The 21,365-nt window shown below is 35.1% G+C and overlaps 1 protein-coding gene and 1 pseudogene across 3 annotated transcripts in view; one reads left to right on the top strand and one right to left on the bottom strand.

Annotated features, from left to right (window-relative positions):
* The window catches only part of ROCK2 (Rho associated coiled-coil containing protein kinase 2), a 140,552-nt gene that overhangs the window by 72,975 nt on the left and 46,212 nt on the right, over positions 1-21,365 (top strand). For both annotated transcript variants that reach the window (XM_082357501.1, XM_082357502.1), the window contains exons 5-6: positions 9,776-10,036; positions 20,471-20,615. In XM_082357501.1, the coding sequence (XP_082213627.1) occupies positions 9,776-10,036; positions 20,471-20,615 (406 nt within the window). The remainder of the gene's footprint in view (positions 1-9,775; positions 10,037-20,470; positions 20,616-21,365) is intronic.
* LOC309612165 (large ribosomal subunit protein uL22 pseudogene) lies at positions 13,848-17,581 on the bottom strand (annotated as a pseudogene). The gene has a single exon. The product of its transcript is annotated as a large ribosomal subunit protein uL22 pseudogene (transcript).

Consider the following 21,365-nt stretch of genomic DNA (forward strand, 5'->3'; position numbering starts at 1 on the left):
TTCTTTAACTTTTTATATTTTTATTTTTTTGGGGGGGTTCTATTTCTAAGTCACTAGGAATTTATTATTTTTATTATGAAGTAGGATTTGTTTTTCCCAAATGGGTAGCCAGTTTCCCCAGTGCCATTTGTGGAAAAGCCCATGTTTTCCCCATGAAGTAAATGAAAGGTCCTGTATATCATTCATGTGTATTCATGTATACACATGAATTTCTCTTTTGACTGTTTGCCATTACTTTGATTTGTTATTGGTTTATACACTAAAATCATTGTTTTAATTTCTGTAGTTTTTCATTTATTTTGGTATCTGGTAGGGCATGTCTCCTCTCATTATTCTCCTCTTATAATAGTTTTTTGGCAGTTCTTAAAAATTTTTCTCTATAAAGTTAGAATCAGCCTTTCATTCTGTTAAAAAATACAGTTAAAATTTTGACTTGCATTGCTTTAATTGGTAGGCTTTTTTTGGGGGGGTGGGTTGTTTTTATTATTTTGAACTATTAGATCTTCCCATAACAATAATAGTATATCTCTTTGTATAGAGATTGATCTTCAGTAAAGCCATATTACTTTTTCCCCCAAAATAGGATCAGAAGAAACTTATGTATAAGAAAATAATTTTTAAAATATGTAGATATTCAACATACGAAAGAAAAATAGAATTGGCTCCGTCTTTCAGTGTAGCATTGAATAGTAGAAATTTTTCATCCTTATCTTTTTTATTTTAAACTTCAGTGGGTAGAGCTCTGATGGTTAACTATTAAATCTGATGTTTGCTGAAGCTTTCTGGTTAAGACAGTAAAGGATTTGGCCTGCCCATCTGTTCTTAGCTTATCAAATATTTTTTATCAGGAGTAATGTTCAAGTATTTGAAATGTTTCCTTCATCATCTTTTGAGATGGTTTTCTTGCTTAAGCTGTTATTATAGTACACACAAAAAATAAATTTCAGGGTAGTGTAAAATCTAAAGTAAGTGCTATTTGCTATAGTATGATATTTTCAATAGAATACCAAATTTGACTTACTTACATTTTAAGTAATTATCCATCTATTTGCATAAGTGACATATGACCTTTAATTTAATTTATTTTTAACATAGGCTCTTCTGGTTGGTTTTCATATCATAGTGAGATCACCCTAACAGACACAGTTGAAAAGCACACCACTTTCTTCTGAGCTTTGGTACAGTTTATATAAAGTAGAAACTATTCATTCCATGAGGCTTGTTTGAACTTGCTTGCAAATCTTTCAAGGAAAAATTTCAGTGTATTTAATGATATATTTTTTAATTTTTAAAATTTATCATGATACATTTCAAACATATCCCAAAGAAGAAAGAAAGTATATTGAATCCCCATGTATTGTTCACTCAGCTTCAACAGCAGTCATGGCGAGTCTTGTTTCAGTCACACCAGAAATTGGCAAACTTTTTTTTGTAAAGAACTAGATAGTAAATATTTTAGGCTTTGTGGCCCAAGAGGCAAAATCAAAGATATTATGTAGGTACTTACATAACAAGCAAACAAATTTGTACAAATTTTTTATTGATGAAATTCAAGATATAATAATACAATTGAAAAAATACAGGTCTATTAGGGAGAAGAGTGAAATTATTTTCTGAGGCAATAACAGTTTGCAAAATTGGGGTTCACAATTAGTGTTTCCTATCAAAATCGATTGTAGATGTTCTATTAATACTGATGTATAAAAAGATTTTACATATTTATCTTATCAGAAAATATATTTTCACACAGCTAGTTACTGCTAAATACTATCATCCACCAGCATATGATTTATTTTTTATCAGTAGGCTTTAGTTTTAGACAGTTTTAAAAATTTACAGAAAAATTGAGCAGATGGTAGAGAACTCCCGTATACCCCCTGTACCGTTTCCCCTATTACTAACATCTTGCTTTAGTAAGGTACATTGTTACAATGAATGAACCAATATTGATACATTATTAGTAACTAAAGTCCATAATTTATTCAGATTTTTCCTAGTTTTTGCCAAATGTGCTTTTTCTGTTCCAGGATCAACCAAGATAGCATGTTACATTTAGTTATCATATCTTCTTAGGCTCCTCTTGGCTGTGACAGTTTCTGACTTTTCTTGTTTTTGATGACCTTTATAGCTTTGAGAATACTTCTCAGTTTTATTGTAGGATGTGTATGCTCTGTTACTGGAATTCGATGTTTTCCTCATTATTTAGACCAGGGTTATGGGTTTTTGAGAGAAAAACTACAGAGGTAAAGTGCCATTTTCATCACATCATATCAAGGGTACATACTACTCTATCATTTGTGACTCTTGGTGTTGACCTTGAGTACGTAGTTTTGATTGAGCGTATCTATCACTTGGAAGGCGTTTACAGAATTCTGTTAAATTCTTCTCTTGATGTTTACCTTTTAGCACTGTCATTACATTGCAGGTTAATCAATTCCAATTGAAGGTTGGGTAGAAGCTTCTCAGTTGCAAAGTTCAAATGGATTTTTTAATGGATATTTCCTTTGCACTTACATTCATGTCCAAAAAATGCTGCTGGAACTGTGAGACTGTAGTCTGAGATCAGAAAGTATATCCACTGCAAATTTGTGTAGGAATGGAGATCTCATGTATTGTTTTGATTTTGATAGCATGGGAAAGTATATACAGTAGCTTGATGTTAGTTGTCATAAAAATGATTGTGTCATAGAATAAGTTTTGCATATAGCGCTGTTTTGCCTTGCCATTTTAGGTCATTTAGGTATTAAGAAACATTATCAAGTTGCAGCTAAAGCTAATTTCCAAAGCTATTCAGTTCAGTCATAGTGGTTGAGGGTGGTTCTTGATCAGACAAATTTCAGTCTCACCTCTGAGCTCAAATAATTGCAGTAAAACTTTACCACTGCTAAGCCATTGAACTGCTGTGTAGCAGGGTTAGTCAGGATATTCAGCTTCTATTTCTGGCAAAAATTCACAGAACTGATGGTGATGGTTAAGTCAACAAGGGCAAATAACACCATCAATACTACTTATTTATTAACACATGAGATTCAAATATATTTTCCACACTGTACCTGTTGATCAATATTACGAAAAATAACCATAGACTTTGAAGAGCATACATTTTCACAAGCTTTGTAAATTTGTCCAACTAAGCCTTATTCTGTTCCACATATATTTTTACCAGCATCTGTTGTAACACATCTTACCAGGTATTACTTCAGGTTGTACTGAATTAATGTTTGCTCAACTTCTTTTAAGGTATTTTTGTCTGTAGTTGATCTATGCGGACTGTTCATAGAGGCTAATTCTGTATTCAACTTCAAACTTGGCACTCCTCCAATAAATAGTAACTACTGAATAGTATTAATAATATCTGTTGACTCATCAAGAGTCAAGGAAAAACACTTGAAATCATTTGTCTTGTTTTTAAATTGATGATTAATATTGCTCCCAGTGTTTTCAACTCTTTGAGCAACTATTGTTGCTGAAAGATTTAGTCTTAAAGTTGATTTTCTCTAGACACATTTTTTCAGCTGATGCAAAACCAAACACAATTTAAGTATTCACCATTGGTAAATAGCTTTTCTTGCTTGTCTAACAAATAAGGCATCTTGAAACTTTCTTTGGTTTCAGTCTTACACACATTTAGCAAATTTCACACACATTTAGCAAATTTTACCATACTTAATTTTAATCTTTTAATTTTGAAGTACTAAACATTACAAGAACTGTTGAAATACTTTTTAAAAATATTTATTTTATTGAAATATAGTTGATTTACAATGTTGTGTTAGTTTCTACCGTACAGCAAAGTGATTGAAATACTTTTTGTTCTCCGGCCCAATCTTTTTTCCCTGCCTTTCTTCTGAGAGATAGCTGCTATCCTAAAATTAATTTATGCCATTTCTGTGTTTAAATTTCTCCCTCCCTCCTTCCCAACTGGATCGTCTACCAACCTTTTAATTCTTCATATGATTGTTGACTGATTCAGGTTTTTAAATTTCTTGAGTCTGTTTATATTTTCTGTGACTCTGTCTTCTCTTTCACTTTTCTGTTGAATGGCATATTTGTAAATTTTTTGGTCGTAACGTGTTTTTCGTTTTATTTACAAAATATACTTTTTGGCTTTCTTTTTAGTTATTTCCTGCTTTAAAAAATTTTTTTTTCTAGCTACTGTTTTCTTTGGGTTTATATTGTTCTTTTCTAGTTTCTTTACCTTCCTGACTTTTATTGTCAGTCCTTATTTTCCAATACAGATATCTCTGTTTGAATATTGGATAATGGGAGGATAAGGAGAGATACCTATAAACTCATTTGAAGTTATAAGTTTCTCTTTGAGTTCTGCTTATTTTTTTAAAATGGTTTTATTTGTAACATGCATAGAAAAGTACATAAAAAAGCAGCAGAATGATTTATTGCAAAGCAAACACCCATGTATTCACAACTCAGGTCAAAAATAAACATTGCCAGTATGTACTCGGTTAAGTCCCCTTGTGCTCTTTCCCAATCACTACCTCCATGTGTTCCCCCCAAAATAAACGTTCTTCTGGCTTTATTAGTAATTGTTTCATTGTTTTCTTTCCAGTATACCACCTAAACAAGCACTCAGAAACTATATTTTTCCTGTTTATTGAACTTTATATAAGTGAAACCATTGAATATCTCTTATCCAGGTTACTCCAGTTTATTGGTGAGATTTATTACGTTTTCATAGTTGAATATTCTCTTTTGTGAAATGCCTGTTTAAGTCTCTTGCTCGTTTTCCCATTAGGTTGTCTGTCAATTGAAAAAAAAGATTTGTAGGAATTGTTTTTATTTTGGATATGAACCCTGACTGGCTTCTTAGACCTCTGGGTTTACAGATTTTACCAAGTTTGAGAAAATTGTGACCACTATTTTCTCAAATATTTTTTCTGTCTCACTTTCCATCCATTTACCCCTCAACCCCTTTCTCAGACTACAGTTACACGTATGTAATTTGCTTGATGTTGTCCCACAGGTAACTGATACTGTTTTTTTTCTTTCCCCAGTCTGTTTTTGTTTTTGTTTTTGTTTTTCAGGTGTGCTTCATTTTGTATAGTTTTTATGCTGTGTCTCAGCAGTCCCCAACCTTTTAGGCACCAGGGACCGGTTTCATGGAAAATAGTTTTTCCACGGACGGGGTGGGGGTGGAGGGGATGGTTCAGGCGGTGCTGTCAGCAGCAGGTGAAGCTTCGCTCACTCACCGGCCCGCCGTTCACCTTCTGCTGTTTGGCCTGGTTCCTAACAGGCCGTGGACTGGTACCAGTCAGTGGCCTGGTGTGGGGGGACGGGGGGACCCCTGCTGTGTCTTTAAGTTCACTGATCTTTTTTTCTGCAGTGTTCAATCAAACTTTAATCCCATCGTATCTGGCTTTCTTCAACAAAATTGTTTTGAGGTTTATCCGTGATGCGATATATCAATAGTTCATTTCTTTTTATTGCGGAATAGTATTCCATTGTGTGGATGTATGACAGTTTGTTTATCTGTTCATCTGTTCATAGACATTTGGGTTGTTTCCAGTTTTCGTATCTTACAAATAATTAAATTGTTTGCGATCAACTTGTACAATTAAATGATTTTTAGGAAATTTATGGAGTTGTGAACCCATCACTAAAACCTGATTTTTAGAACATTTCATCATCCCCAAATGATCACTTATACCTACTTACAGTCATTTCCCATTCCCCTCCAGCCCCAGGTAACCACAAGTGTGCTTTCTGTCTCCAGAATTTGCCTTTTCTGGACATTTCAGAAAAATGGAATCATACAACATGTTGTCTCTTTCCCTTAGTATACTATTTTTGAAGTTCATGCACATTGCAGAATGTCTTGTATTTCATTTCTTTTTAATGCTGAATAGCATAGCCAAGGTATGCTATGTGGTTTAATCAAGAATGTATTTGGTGTTTGTTCTCAGTTCTTAGCACAAGAGCTTCAAAAGCTCTTGGATTTCCTGAGTGTTAAGAGTGTCTTTGTTATGCTAATGAGACAACTTCTGGTGGCCTTTTGATAACTTTTGGATGAGATGAGGACTGATCATTAGAAAGAATGAGCACGTGATTAGAGGATTGGGACTTTCAGCCTTCCATCCTTCGGGGTACTGGAAGGGGGTTGGAAATTGAGTTTAATCACATGGCCCATGATTTAATTAATCATGCCTATATAATGAGACCCTAATAAAAGCTGTGGACATTGACACTCAATGGAGCTTCCTGGTTGTTGAAGACATTGGTGTACTGGGATGGTGATTCACCCTGATTCCACAAGGAGAAGTTGCAGGAGCTCTGTTCCCTCCCAGACCTCATCTTATGTGTATCCTTTACAGTAAGACTTTGATCATATGTATGGTGCTCTCCTGAATTCTTTGAGTCAACCCAGTGAATTATCGAACCTGAGTGGGTCATGGGAACTCCAGAATTTGTAGTTAGTTAATCAGAAATGCTGGTGGCTTGGGGACTTCCAAAGTACAGAAGGACAGCTGATGTCTGAAGTGAGGGGCTTGTGAAGGACTGGCCTCTTAGCCTGTGGCATGTGATGCTAACCCTAGGTGCCTGGCACCAGAGTTGTGTTGCAGTACACGCAGCTGCGCTGGAGAGAGTACGTGGACACACCCCGTTATGTCTGTCCCTCTGTCATTTGAGGGACATTTGAATTGTTTCCACTTGGGGCTATTATAAATAGTGAATAGTGCTGCTATGAACATTTGCATACAAGTCTTTTGTGGACATATTTCATTTCTCTTGGGTAGGTACCTGAGAGTGGAATTCTTAGTTATGTGGGAAATTTATGTTTAACTTTTTAAGAAATTGCCAAACTGTTTCCCAAAGTGGCTGTGCCATTTTACGTTCTTACCAGCATAGATGAGGTTCCAGTTTCTCCATATTCTTGCCAACAGTTGATGTTTTCTGTTGTTTTTATTATGGCCATTCTGGTGGGTATAAAGTGGGATCTCATTGTGGTTTTAATTAGAATTTCCCCAATGACTAACATCTTTTCATGTGCTTATTGACCACTCATATATCTTTGGTGAAATGTCTATTCACATTTTTGCCCTTTAAAAAATTATGTACTTGCCTTATTGTTGAGTTGTAGGAGTCCTTTATGTAGTCTAGATACTTTATCATATATATCACTTGTTAGTATTTTTTCCAACCTGTGATTTGTCTTTTCATTTTTTAATAGGATTTTTTTGAAGCCAGAAAATTTTTATTTTGATCAAATCTTATGTGTCAGTTTTTCATTTTGTCAATTGTGTTTTTGGTGTTAGAAGAAATCTTTGCCTAATCCAAGGTGATAAAATATTTTTCTCCTTTGTTTTTTCATAAGGTTTTTCTAGTTTTAACTCTTAAATTTAGTCCTGTGATCTATTTTGAGTTAATTTTTGAGTATGATGTGAAGTAGGGGTCTAAAAATGTTCATATTTTTGTCTTTGAATATCCAATTGTTCAAGCACCATTTATTGAAAAGACTGTTCTTTCACCACTAAATTACTCTGGCACCTTTGTTTAAAAAAAAAATCTCTTGACCTATAAATATAAGGGTTATTTCTAGGCTGTCACTTCTGTTCCATTGATCTATATGTCTGTCCTTATACCATACCAATACTGTCCTGAAAACATTAGTTTAGTTTTGTTTTGAGTTTTGAAACGGGGAAGTATAAGTGCTCCTGCTTTATTCTGTTGTAAGATAGTTTTGGCTCCTCTGGGTTATTTGCATTTCCATAGAAATTTTATTATCAATTTGTTAATTTCTGGAAAAAAAACTTGCTGGGATTTAGAGTTTGCATTGATTCTGTGGATCAACTTGGAGAGAATTGCCATCTTTATACTATTGTCTTTCTATCCAGGAACATGAGTGTCTCTCCATTTATATACATCTTTCCTTTTGTCATTTAGAGTTAATAGCATCACACACACACACACACACACACACACACACACACACACACACACTTTCTCAATTTGGTAACCAGCCTTATGCCTTTTCATCGCTTTCTTCCCTGCATCTCACTACCTTCCATTTTAAAATTATTCTGATTTTGGCTTGACTCTCTCAAATAAATATTTAATTTTATGTCAGTAATAAGCTTTTCTGGATTCTTTATTTGTCCCTTTTTCTTAGGTCTCATGTAATTCTCTTACTTGGATTTATTCATTGTATCAAACTATATCCTTGAACAGTTCTTTCAGAAGTGGTTTGTTATCAGATTTCTAAGAATATGAATGATGTAATACATATTTATTTTGCCATCTTATTGATTTTTTTAAACTGCCGTATTCTAGGATCAAAATTATTTTCCTTGAAAGTTTCGAAGATACAGCTCTGTTTTTTGTATTCTGTGTTGGCTGAGATGTTTGTTGACAATATGATTTATGTTTTTGTACATAAGGTACTTTTTGTCTTTGGAAACTCTTAGAATTTTTCTGGTGGATTTCTGAGAGTTTAGCACTGACTGTCTTAGTTTCTCTCTTGTTTCATTTGAGATCTTTCAATCTTAGATTTTTGACTTTATTCATTTCTAGAAGTTTTTGTTTGCTATTTCTTTTTTTTCTTTTTCTTCTGGTCTATTTTCTCTCTTCCAGACTGCTTTTAGATGTCGGAGCTTTGCTAACATTGCTCTGTTTTTCATCTCTGAATCCTTCAGTGTCTTCAGAGAAAGTTACTTTGCTCAATTTTCAAGCTCTGTAATTTGTTTTTCACGTATCATCAGTTGTATATTTAATTCCAAAGCTTTAGATTTTTTCCCCATATCATCCTATTGTTTAATTGATGTTACTCTTTTGAGGGTATTGATTTTTACATTTTTAGAGCTGTTCTTAGTTTGTCCTATTTTAAGCATTTCCTTGACTGTTAACTTTCTGTTTCTTGAATTGCTTTGCCTCTATTTCATGATACTGATTTTTTCTGAAATGTTGATTCTTGGTTTTGTTCTTTTTCCTATTTGTGGAAATCTTTTCTGTTTACATTGGTTGCTTTCAGGAGGGGTGGGACATGTCCTTGGGTGAAATGTACAGATACCTTTCCTTCTGAATTTGTGGTTTCTCTTGTCTCTCCAGGGGATCAGTAGCAACCTAGCTTGGTGTCCTATTTCTCTGGTCCCAGTGCCACTGCTTTAGTCTGAGTACAGGTATCACTGCCACTTGCTGTTGATTATGAGCAAGATGATGGGGAAGGGAAGAGAGGAGAAGGCCCAGTTCCAAATGTGGCTACAAATTACTCTTCCCAGTGGTCTGGGACTTACTCCCTCTTCTTATATCTATTGAATCTGGTATTTTAGGTTTTTCTAAACCTCTCCTGCTTCCTCAGCTCTCTTCTTTGTGAGTTATGTGCAGTAATTTGTTTTGTTTTCAGAAAGCTGGGCATTTTTTTATTATCTATTCTTTTGTCATTCTTTCACCTTTTATGTTCCTCATTCTTAATCTGTTTCTCTTTTTAAAATATTTCTATTTAAGTAGATTCCTGTATTCTCCAAGAGGGAAAATGATACATTTATGCATATTTTGTTAGTAAGCATGAAGAAGATACCCATATAAAAGTTTTATTTGATAACGTTTTTTCCATTAAAGATGTCCAAATCTAAAATCACAGATTTCCTAAAGTTTAACTCTGTTTTGGTTATACAATAATTTATCTTTTTCAATAGCAGTAATAGTTTTGGGGTTTTGTTCTCTTAATGGTTTTGGTTTTCTTTCTTTCTCTCTTTCGTTCTTTCATTTCTTTTCTTTTTTTAAATTAAAAAAATTTTTTTTTCCTTCTTGTTTTGTTTTCCAGCTCTTTTGTGCCTTTCAAGATGATAAGTATCTGTACATGGTAATGGAGTACATGCCTGGTGGAGACCTTGTAAACCTTATGAGTAACTATGATGTACCTGAAAAATGGGCCAAATTTTATACTGCTGAAGTTGTTCTTGCTTTGGATGCCATACACTCCATGGGTTTAATTCACAGAGATGTGAAGCCTGACAACATGCTCTTGGATAAACATGGACATCTGAAATTAGCAGATTTTGGCACATGTATGAAGATGGATGAAGTAAGTAACAAGCAAGTAAAAAAAAAAATGCTAGTTTTTTGAGAGACAAAAATAAAGGAACACTTGAAATCTGGACTTCATAGTTTTAAACAAAGATAAATTTAGTTTTGCTAACTGTGTCATGACTCAGGCAAGGTAATAAAATATCCAAATCAAAACATTTACTTACTAATCATTCATATAGTTGTACTTTGTTTGTAGATTTGGTGAATCCAAGAGAAATAAGAACTCAAATAACTAGTTATCAGATAAATAGTTATCTTTCTCATAGAATCTTGACAAACATTTGCTACCGATCAAAACTAGTTCATGTATATAATGATCTAGGTGAAGAAGTAGGACACAAAATATAAATTAAGGTACATGGGTATTTCTATCATCATTATTATTTCTGTATTTTTCCTTTAAAAAAAGAGGTAAGGTAGAAATTTACCAACTCCTACCAACCCCATCTGTATCAACCACATAGAATAAACTTGGGGGCAAGTTTATTGTTGTGCTTTACCTGTTGAACAATTCATATTATGATTAATTGATTCAGTAGCATTAACTTCATAGCTAACTATGGTGTTGATTTATTTTTGTTGCAAAATTTATATCCCTTGTCTTTTTCTCTGTAAGTGTACTGTAATTCCTGGCAGTAATTCCTGATGGGGAGGGATCATGTTTTATTTCCTATGTATTCTTGTTAATTATCTTGTCAATATGTTTATTTTGAATTAAGCTGATTTTCTTTTCTCTTTACTTCTTAACTTATTTATGCCTCCTGTGTGATATTCACTTTTATTCATTGTCCTGCCATCATCAGTGATCCACAGTCTTCCAAGCTCAGCTCAGACTTTTACCTCATATAGAAAGTGCTGCCTGATAACCCTGACCTGACTGATCACTCTCTGTCATAATTTCCATAACGTTACTTATTTAGAATTTGTGCTGTACTTCACAGGCCACTTTTATCTATCTAGGATTGTACGCCCTGTCTGCCCAGCTAAAATGTAACGTCCCTTTGGTTCTTTGGTCTTCTTCATAGAGTATTACTATGTTTGTGTTCTGCGTACATTAATGTTTAGTAGGTAGAGTATTTGATTGTACCCAAAGCTCCCTCTTGTGGTATTTATCATTCTACAGTATGAAGTGATTAACAGTGAAAATCGTATTTAATGAAAATAAAGTAGAAATAATTTTCTAATGGAATGCTAAACTTTTTAATGTCTGTTATACATAACGAATGATGTTTATGTGCTGCACATCTATGAGTGTATTCTGATTTTCATTAAACCGAAAACTTTTGGGAGGGTGCAGAGAAATCTCACCACGTGGTTTTAGGATAGGTAAAGGTGGTTAAGGAAAGAAGGTGTAGAGGGTGAGAGTAGAAGAACAGGACAGAATATGTTGTTTACAAGATAATTTTATAAGCATGTAAGTGAATACTAAATTCAGCTATTTAAATATCTTAAATTGTCTCTTTATAAGGCAAAATAAAAATATGGTATATATAATTTTGTTTACTATTTTTAATTCAGGTACGTATAGTTCCGTTAATTATGCTCCTTGGCTCACAGCTTATTGTCATTAGTAGTATACACAAAGGCCCCATCTTGTTTTGTTTTTCTTAAATTGTTTTTCCCCTTTCAGTTTTTGTCTTATTCTCTTTTCCCCTAATACACAGCCATTGTAATGTGTTTATAAGCTCTTAGAGACTATTAGTATAGTGTACATATGTATAAATAGTATAACGGATTGTTGTCATTTTGTTGTTAACTTTTTTCATGCAACATTGTTTTATGTCTATTCCTGATATATGTAAAGTAGCTCACTGCTTTTTGGTATTCCATAGTATCTCTTAATTTTACTTATTATTCCCCCTCATGTTGGATTCCTAAGTCACATCCAGCTCCCTGTTACCAACAGTACCATGTTGAACATTTTCATACGTGTCTCGTGTCTGTCTATTTGGACAAGGGTTTCCTCTAAATATAAACCCTAGAAGTGAAACTACGATCTCAGAGGATACATGAAGTATTACCTGGTCTGCAGAATGGCTGTAAATGTTATCACTTCTTGCTAATAGTGCATGAGAGATCCTGTCTCCCCGTATCCTCACTCACCTTTCCTTTTATTCACTCTCTAAATCTTACTAAATTCCATTGGTGTGTAAAGTAGTATCTTTTAAACTTTTTATTAATCTTAACAGTTGATGTCAAACCTTTCTCCATATACTTCTCAGTCTCCTTTGTGAATTGACCTGTGTTGTGTATCTTTTGACCCTTTAAAAATTGGTGGTTTGTTGATGTGCAAGGATTCCTTATATAATCTAGATACTGGTTCAACAGATATCACTGATAATCATCTTCCAGTGTGCTACTCATCTGTATCTTTGAACAGAAATCCTTAATTATGATGTAGTCAAATATATTTGTTAATATTGAACTTTTAGAATGTTGTTTGTTTTACGCCAAACCCCCGTTCCTCCAGTAATATTAATAGTGAGAGTAATTATGTAATGTTGAAGAACAAAGGAATTTTTAATTAAAACTATAGTACGTAGAATTTATAATTTTGTTATGTTAGTTGTTAATGTGAATAGTGTTATTGCAAGTTTCAGCTTCATCACTTTGTTTGCCTTTGATTATTATTATGGTCTTAGAGCCATTAGAAATGTTCATAGTTTCATTCTTATTCATCTATGTATCTATAGAAGGGATTGGCAAACTAGAGCACAGGGCCAAATCTGGCCTGTGGCTTGGTTTTGTATAGTTTCTGTGCTAAAAATGTTTTTTCCATTTTTAAAAAATTGTTTTTAAAAAGAAGATTATGCGATAGAGACCCTATGTGTCTCATAAAGCCTAAAATATTTACTATCTGGCTCTTTATAGAAAAAGTTTGCCAACCCTTTATCTGTAATAAAGACAGAGATGCTGGAATTATTTTTTAGCTCTTCTGGCTTCATGTAAAACATTATTCCATGGATAAAGGCAAGATAGAATACAACTATAAAATTATAACCTTATATAAGGACTAAAATTGTTACTATCACTAATAAGAGTAATGCTGTTTCATTAAATTCTGTCATTGATAGATTGCAGATTACATAATTTTCTGGGTGTTGTTATTCTTTTTCTCCCTGAAATAAATATTTGGGTGTGAGTGAAAGTCACAGTTAGTATATTTACATCTAGATTATCTCAGTGACAGTCAAGGAGTACTGCTATTTAAAATTACCTGCATTGATCAGACAAGTTGACTTCCCTCTATGTCTGTCATTATGCATTTCATAGCAACCTTTACCTCCTTTTAAGGCACAATTTTACATTAATATTTTAAATTACTGAAAATAGTATAAGATTTTATCCATTAATATTCTAGTGTATACCATTGGATTAGATTGAAGCTATAAATTTTTAAAAGCTAGCAGGTAAAATGTTAGTGTTCTTAACCCTTCTACAAGTGACATCAATTTTTAAGATACAGGCATTTCTACTCATGTTTCTGAAAAGCCCTGTTTTCTGTAAAATTATACATTTAAAAGGACAGGTTTATGGGAGCAATAGGGACCGACCATTCAAAAGCTATGCAGCTTTGTAACCAGAGCCCAAAGGAAATTATAACTGGTATCCAGGAAGATGATTGGAATAACAGGCAGCTTTGCGCCTGTGTGTGCTGCAAAGTGCAAATGGAAATGGAGTTCTGAAGCAACTGGGCTGTCTTCTAGATAGAGCACAAGAAGCAGGACCTTACACTAGCCAGCAGTCTTACAAGGCAGGGAGGGGACACGCCTCTCTGAGAAAGTAGCCCCTGGTTCAAGTGCTCATTTTTTTTTTTAAATAAATTTATTTATTTATTTATTTATTTTTGGCTGCGTTGGGTCTTCGTTTCTGTGCGAGGGCTTTCTGTAGTTGCGGCGAGCGGGGGCCACTCTTCATCGCGGTGCGTGGGCCTCTCACTGTCGCGGCCTCTCTTGTTGCGGAGCGCAGGCTCCAGACGCGCAGGAGGTGTGGCTCACGGGCCCAGTTGCTCTGCGGCATGTGGGATCTTCCCAGACCAGGGCTCGAACCCGTGTCCCCTGCATTGGCAGGCAGATTCTCAACCACTGCGCCACCAGGGAAGCCCCAAGTGCTCATTTTTTTGTTAAAATGGACTGAATACGCTCCGGACTATGTAGTAGTCAAGCTGAAGCTTTCAGTGCTTCTGATAATTAAGAATTTCACTTACAGGAGTAAGTGAAATGCCTCACCAGAGGCTTTTTTTTTTTTTTCTTTTTATAACTCAAAAAAAAACTAATTTATTTTTAGCTGCGTTGGGTCTTTGTTGCTGCGGGGGCTTTCTCTAGTTGCAGCGAGCAGGGGCTACTCTTCTTTGTGGTGCGCGGGCTTCCCATTGCGGTGGCTTCTCTTGTTGCAGAGCACGGGCTCTAGGCGCGCAGGCTTCAGTAGTTGTGGCACAAGGGCTCAGTACTTGTGGCTCGTGGGCTCTAGAGCACAGGCTCAGTAGTTGTGGCACACAGGCTTAGTTGCTCCGCAGCATGTGGGATCTTCCCAGACTGCGGCTCGAACCCATGTCTCCTGCATTGGCAGGCAGATTCTTAAGCACTGCGCCACCAGGGAAGTCTGGACGACAGGCATTTTGAATAGTTTCTTAGACTAACTCCAAGATTTGTGATTGACCGATTTTGTGTTTTCAGTAAATCTCGCGACTTATGATATTTTGTCAGTTATAAAACACTCATGTATTTAGCAAACACACACTATCTGATCCATTTAAGATAAAGTACTTTTGAAGAAGCTTTTGAAAATGCATACCTGTTTATGTTGCTCTCCAGCTTGAAACCCTTTAGTAGATTTCTGTCACCTACTGAATAAAGTTCAAATTCCTTAGGTAGTCATCTGAAGCCTCTTATGGTGATATGATCCCTGCCTACTTTTTCACCCTCATTCTGTATCATTTGACCTCTTGTACCTTGTGGTTCAGAGGTCTTAAATTACATACAGTTCTTTTTATACCATGGTATGTTAGGATTCCTGGCCTTCATATATCCTGTTGAATATACTCTGCTTGGCAAATTCCTACTCACACATTGAAACTCAGTCCAGAGTTTGCTTACCTTGTGAAGGCTTTTTAAATTGACTTCTGTGTCTTTCCCCAAATGTACCCTTTAGGGAGCATTTCTTTTCTTTATTTCTTTTTTCCTCCCTCCCTCCCTCCCTTCCTTCCATCTGTTGAACACTTATCTTATATTTTCTCTGTCCCAGGCCTGGAATCAAACACTTCTCCAAGAAGCTCTAATTCCTTTTATTTAAGAATGGTATTTAAAAATCAGTATTTGGGTGCTGGATGTACTCATTGCTCCTGGAGTGTCATTATTTCTAGGCTCTGTCAGTGGATGTGTGTATATTGTATATACTGTGTCTACTAACTCACATGCACACACATGTTCATATTTAATTCTGTACCTATCTGTCTGTATATAAAGTGTATTAAAAATTATGAGTTCATATGATACTTCTGATTCTAGTCCTGCACCACAGGGTTCATTCTAGTCTTCCTCCTTTCTGTTTCGTGATTACTTCTTTGGATAGTGAGAAAACTGGCTCTCATTATCTACACTACAACTGTTTTCCAAAGTAACCTAGATCAGTTCTTTTCCTCTCTACCCTCTTTGGTGTGGTTATGTTATTAATTTATGAAACAGGTCCATTTCTTTTTTTTTTTTTTTTTCACTTTTATTTGCATCTATTTTTTGCAGCATTTATTCCCAGGCCATAAGTTTTTGTTTCTTCAATTTCTTCTGGGATATCTTTTTCTTCTGGGCAACCTCCTCTTCTGGTTTAGGAACAGTCTGTTCTTTTTCAGTAAGGATCATCTCAGTGTGGCAGGGAGAGCTCATGTATGGGTTAATCCAACCATGAGCTCTGTAAGTCCTGCGCCGCATCTTGGGGGCTTTATTCACCTGGATATGCTCAATGACCAGAGAATCTACATCTAAGCCCTTAAGTTCAGCATTACTCTCTGCATTTTTGAGCATGTACAGTAAAAATTCAGCACTCTTTTTGGGCCACCGACCCTGCGTCCAGCCCCACTGTTTGGCCTGGGCACACCTACCAACTCCACCATTGTAACGACGGAATGGCACACATTGCTTCTTTAAAGTGACATCCTTCAGATATTTGGTGGCTTTTCGGATATGCATACCCTTAATGGCCTGGACCGTTTCACGAGTGTTCTTAAAGTGAACACGAAGATTTGAACCTCTCGACTTGCATGATTTTGTGGGGTTTTCTGGGTCAAGTGAATAGCGAACCATTTTTAGAGGTTACCTCAGGCCACTTACTGGAAAAGCCAGGTCCATTTCTTACTGTTTGTATTCCATTTAGAGTTGTACCACATCTGGTTGATTTTGTTTATTTGTTTTTTGGATATGTGAAGCATATCTTCTGGTTTAAGAGTCAGAACTATACAAATTGCATGCTCAGAGAAGGATCACCCCCTCCTTATCCCACCATCCCATTCCTATACTTGCTTCTTTCTACCCTTTTCCCACTCACCCCCTGTAGGTAAACCAGTCTCTTTAGTTTGTGGTTTAGGCTTCCTTTATTTCTGTATTTTAACCTTCCTGTATTTCCTACCTTTGTCATAGATGTAGATTTTATATTTATATAATCTGAGAACTTCCCCATGAGATAGTTTTTAAATATCTTTCCCAAATGTTTATTTAAAAAAATTTTAACTCTCAATAGGTGGTTGCCAAAGATGGTGGTTAGAATATTAATTTTTCAAAAACAGAGTACCAGTAACACGGTTTACCTAGTAAAAATTCTTTACTCCTACCGAAGTATTTATTCTACAAGTAATCGGTTATTCAAACTGATCTCCATCTTACCTTTTCCAACTTCATCAGTGTGAAACTTTACATTTAGCTGATTTGGACTTCACTGCGTTTCTTGAACCTGTTTTATATAAAGTATTCTTGTTCCTTTGTTTTTGCTCTTTTTTCTGTCTAAGCTACCATACCAACCCTCTCTCTGAAGTCTAACTTGTCCACCAATTCTTTTTTGTATCTTATTCTTTGCTCTCCTTCTTCTGAACCTTTGAATGCTAAATAATTTTTCTTTTAGTGGCACTTTTGTGTCTGGCCAGGTTTTAGCTCTTTTTTTTTTTTTTTTTAACATCTTTATTGAAGTATAATTGCTTTACAATGGTGTGTTAGTTTCTGCTTTAAAACAAAGTGAATCAGTTATACATATACATATGTTCCCATATCTCTTCCCTCTTGCATCTCCCTCCCTCCCACCCTCCCTATCCCACCCTCTAGGTGGTCACAAAGCACCGAGCTGATCTCCCTGTGCTATGCGGCTGCTTCCCACTAGCTATCTGTTTTACATTTGGTAGTGTATATATGTCCATGACACTCTCTCACCCTGTCACATCTCACCCCTCCCCCTCCCCATATCCTCAAGTCCATTCTTTAGTAGGTCTGTGTCTTTATTCCCATCTTGCCACTAGGTTCTTCATGACCTTTTTTTTTTTCCCTTAGATTCCATATATATGTGTTAACATTCTGTATTTGTTTTTCTCTTTCTGACTTACTTCACTCTGTATGACAGACTCTAACTCCATCCACCTCATTACAAATACCTCCATTTCATTTCTTTTTATGGCTGAGTAATATTCCATTGTATATATGTGCCACATCTTCTTTATCCATTCATCTGATGATGGACACTTTGGTTGCTTCCATGTCCTGGCTATTGTAAATAGAGCTGCAATGAACATTTTGGTACATGACTCTTTTTGAATTATGGCTTTCTCAGGGTATATGCCCAGTAGTGGGATTGCTGGGTCGTATGGTAGTCCTATTTTTAGTTTTTTAAGGAACCTCCATAGTGGCTGTATCAATTTACATTCCCACCAACAGTGCAAGAGTGTTCCCTTTTCTCTGCACCCTCTCCAGCATTTATTGTTTCTAGATTTTTTGATGATGGCCATTCTGACCGGTGTGAGATGATACCTCATTGTAGTTTTGATTTGCATTTCTCTAATGATTAAGGATGTTGAGCATTCTTTCATGTGTCTGTTGGCCATCTGTATATCTTCTTTGGAGAAATGTCTCTTTAGGTCTTCTGCCCATTTTTGGATTGGGTTGTTTGTTTTTTTGTTATTGAGCTGCATGAGCTGCTTGTAAATCTTGGAGATTAATCCTTTGTCAGTTGCTTCATTTGCAAATATTTTCTCCCATTCTGAGGGTTGTCTTTTGGTATTGTTTATGGTTTCCTTTGCTGTGCAAAAGCTTTTAAGTTTCATTAGGTCCCATTTGTTTATTTGTGTTTTTATCTCCATTTCTCTAGGAGCTGGGTCAAAAAGGATCTTGCTGCGATTTATGTCATAGAGTGTTCTGCCTATGTTTTCCTCTAAGAGTTTGATAGTGTCTGGCTTTACACTTAGGTCTTTAATCCATTTTGAGTTTATTTTTGTGTATGGTGTCAGGGAGTGTTCTAATTTCATACTTTTACATGTACCTGTCCAATTTTCCCAGCACCACTTATTGAAGAGACTGTCTTTTCTCCACTGTATATGCTTGCCTCCTTTATCGAAGATAAGGTGACCATATGTGCGTGGGTTTATCTCTGGGCTTTCTGTCCTGTTCCATTGATTTATATTTCTGTTTTTGTGCCAGTACCAAACTGTCTTGATTACTGTAGCTTTGTAATATAGTCTGAAGTCAGGGAGCCTGATTCCTCCAGCTCCATTTTTCGTTCTCAAGATTGCTTTGGCTATTCGGGATCTTTTGTGTCTCCATACAAATTGTGAAGTTTTTTGTTCTAGTTCTGTGAAAAATGCCTGTGGTAGTTTGATAGGGATTGCATTGAATCTGTAGATTGCTTTGGGTAGTAGAGTCATTTTCACAATGTTGATTCTTCCAATCCAAGAACATGGTATATCTCTCCATCTATTTGTATCATCTTTAATTTCTTTCATCAGTGTCCTATCAGGTTTTAGCTCTTAAGTCTCACAAGATTCATTTTTTTGAAGTCTAATTTATATGGATACATGTGAAATAAAGAGATTTTACTTATCCTAGTAAGTCTCTATGAATTTTTCCTTCAGTAGAAGTCTAAAATGTAGGATAGCTAATGATAAAAATTAATTTTATAACCTGCCTTTTGTAGTCAGGCACTGTCATCTTCATTTTTTATCCTAAGTAATAACCCTTACAGAGTATTACCATCATAATTTGCTCAATTATTTCCAAATTTTTTATTTTATTAATTTACATTCAAACTAAAATGACCTCTATTTGCTGAATACTTGGGAAAATAAAATCATTGAGTTATTTCTGCTGATTTGAGGAAAGAAAAGATTGCTTCTAAAATTAATCTCTCATGTTTAACATACATTTTATTGCATTTAAATAAAAGCATTTATATAAATCATGTTTATAAAATACATTGAACTTCCTTTTTCCAAGGGGGTCATAATGCTTAGTATTTTGGTAGTTGTATAGCTTCCTTATAAGGAACGTAGGTGACACACTTTTTAACCAGGCAGGTAAAGGAAATGAAGGGCATTTAAGTTAATCTATAAAGTCTTTGCATGTTTGTACATAGCTGGAGGTGAACAGGTACTGTTTAGCAGCACACTACTATATACTGTCGTGATTTAATCTTGCAGCATATACACAAACATACACACACACATACATGCTGCAAAATACACACACGTAGATAATATATACAGTGGTTCTTGTCCTTGTCAAAAAGACATAAGATAGGGATTATCTAACTACCCACTGAAACTAAACACAGAAAAAGGTGTTTTTAATCATTTTGCCAAATATCTTGATACCACAGCTCCACATTTCTAAACATGCAGCTTGGAGGTGTAGCTTTCAAACTATTAAGATCTTTTGATTTAAACATTTGATCTATTTCCCCCCATTTTTTTCTTGGTATAATAAGAACCATTTTTTAATACAACCTCCAAAACTGGGGCCTTAGTAATTTTCATTACTGCAGTTTCTTTGGAAACATCAAAGTTTCCTTTCTCTAAAGATTCTCTTCTTTTCCCCGGGTCAGGTGCCTTAAGACCACATTTTGTACTTCTCTTGTAACTCCTTCATGGTGTAAGAAAAAGAAACAAAAGATGTTGATTTGCATGGAATTCCCATGGAATTAACCACCTTTTTCTTCTTCCATTGATGAAGCCTCCTGTATTTTAGAGTTGGAAAATTATCCCTGATCTCCCATAATCCAGACATTTTTATGCATTTCATAATGCATTTATCCCCTGTCCTCCCAAAGCCATGTCAGCAATGAAGGTCTATTGGTAGCCATGTGTAGTCGCTGTATATGTAATAATAAATGAATTAGTTGCGCTTATGTGTGTGTGTGTTTACAGACATTTTATACACATTTTTTTTTCTCTCTGCACTTTACCCAGACAGGCATGGTGCATTGTGATACAGCAGTTGGAACACCTGATTATATATCACCTGAGGTCCTGAAATCACAAGGGGGTGATGGTTACTATGGGCGAGAATGTGATTGGTGGTCTGTGGGTGTTTTCCTTTTTGAGATGCTGGTGGGTAAGTAAATTGTTCTTTTTTCAAAACTCATCTCATAACACTTTAGTTCTAAGTCAAGAATGTGAGACTATAAAAAAATGAATTGCTTGTGTTCTAGGGAAAAAGTAGTAGTTCTGAAAACTGAATTAGTAGTGTCTGATATGACAGATTATTGATTGGAAAATTAAAACCAAGCCTCATTCTAGCACAGTAATTGAGTAGAATATGAAAGGAATTGAAAGTCTACTGCTAGGAAATATTCCTCCAATAGACCTTTTGTATTAAGAAAATATTAGAACAAGAAGCAAGTTTATAGTTGCAGTGGGTCTTCATTCTAAGATTTTCTTAATCAGGAGTATTTGTTGTAAATATTTTAATTATAAGGCTGTTATTCTAATAATAATAAGGAACTGAAAGTACTCTTAGTTTATGTAATTGTTATGTAATTAATTTTGTGCACTGTGTTTCTCATATTGATTTCTTGTATATATGTTTGGTTTGTAATTCTAGTCAAATAAATCATAAATATAGTTATTGACCATTTGACTATCAAGATAAATATATTTTATAATAATATTTCAATCTTAGAAAACTCAGAGGCAAATTAAATAATTTCTTTTACTTTGACCAGATCAAAATTTGAAAGGCTCAAGTGTTTCAAAACTTTTCTTTACATCATTGATTTCATTTTTAAGATTTCCTATTCCTAAGTACTAGGGTCACAAAAATATCTTCTGGCCAAGGAAGCCAGTGGCTGACTCCCTGGTTTCA

The sequence above is a fragment of the Balaenoptera borealis genome (genome assembly GCF_965194805.1).
Source record: "Balaenoptera borealis genome assembly, chromosome: 15".
NCBI classification, from domain to species: domain Eukaryota; kingdom Metazoa; phylum Chordata; class Mammalia; order Artiodactyla; family Balaenopteridae; genus Balaenoptera; species Balaenoptera borealis.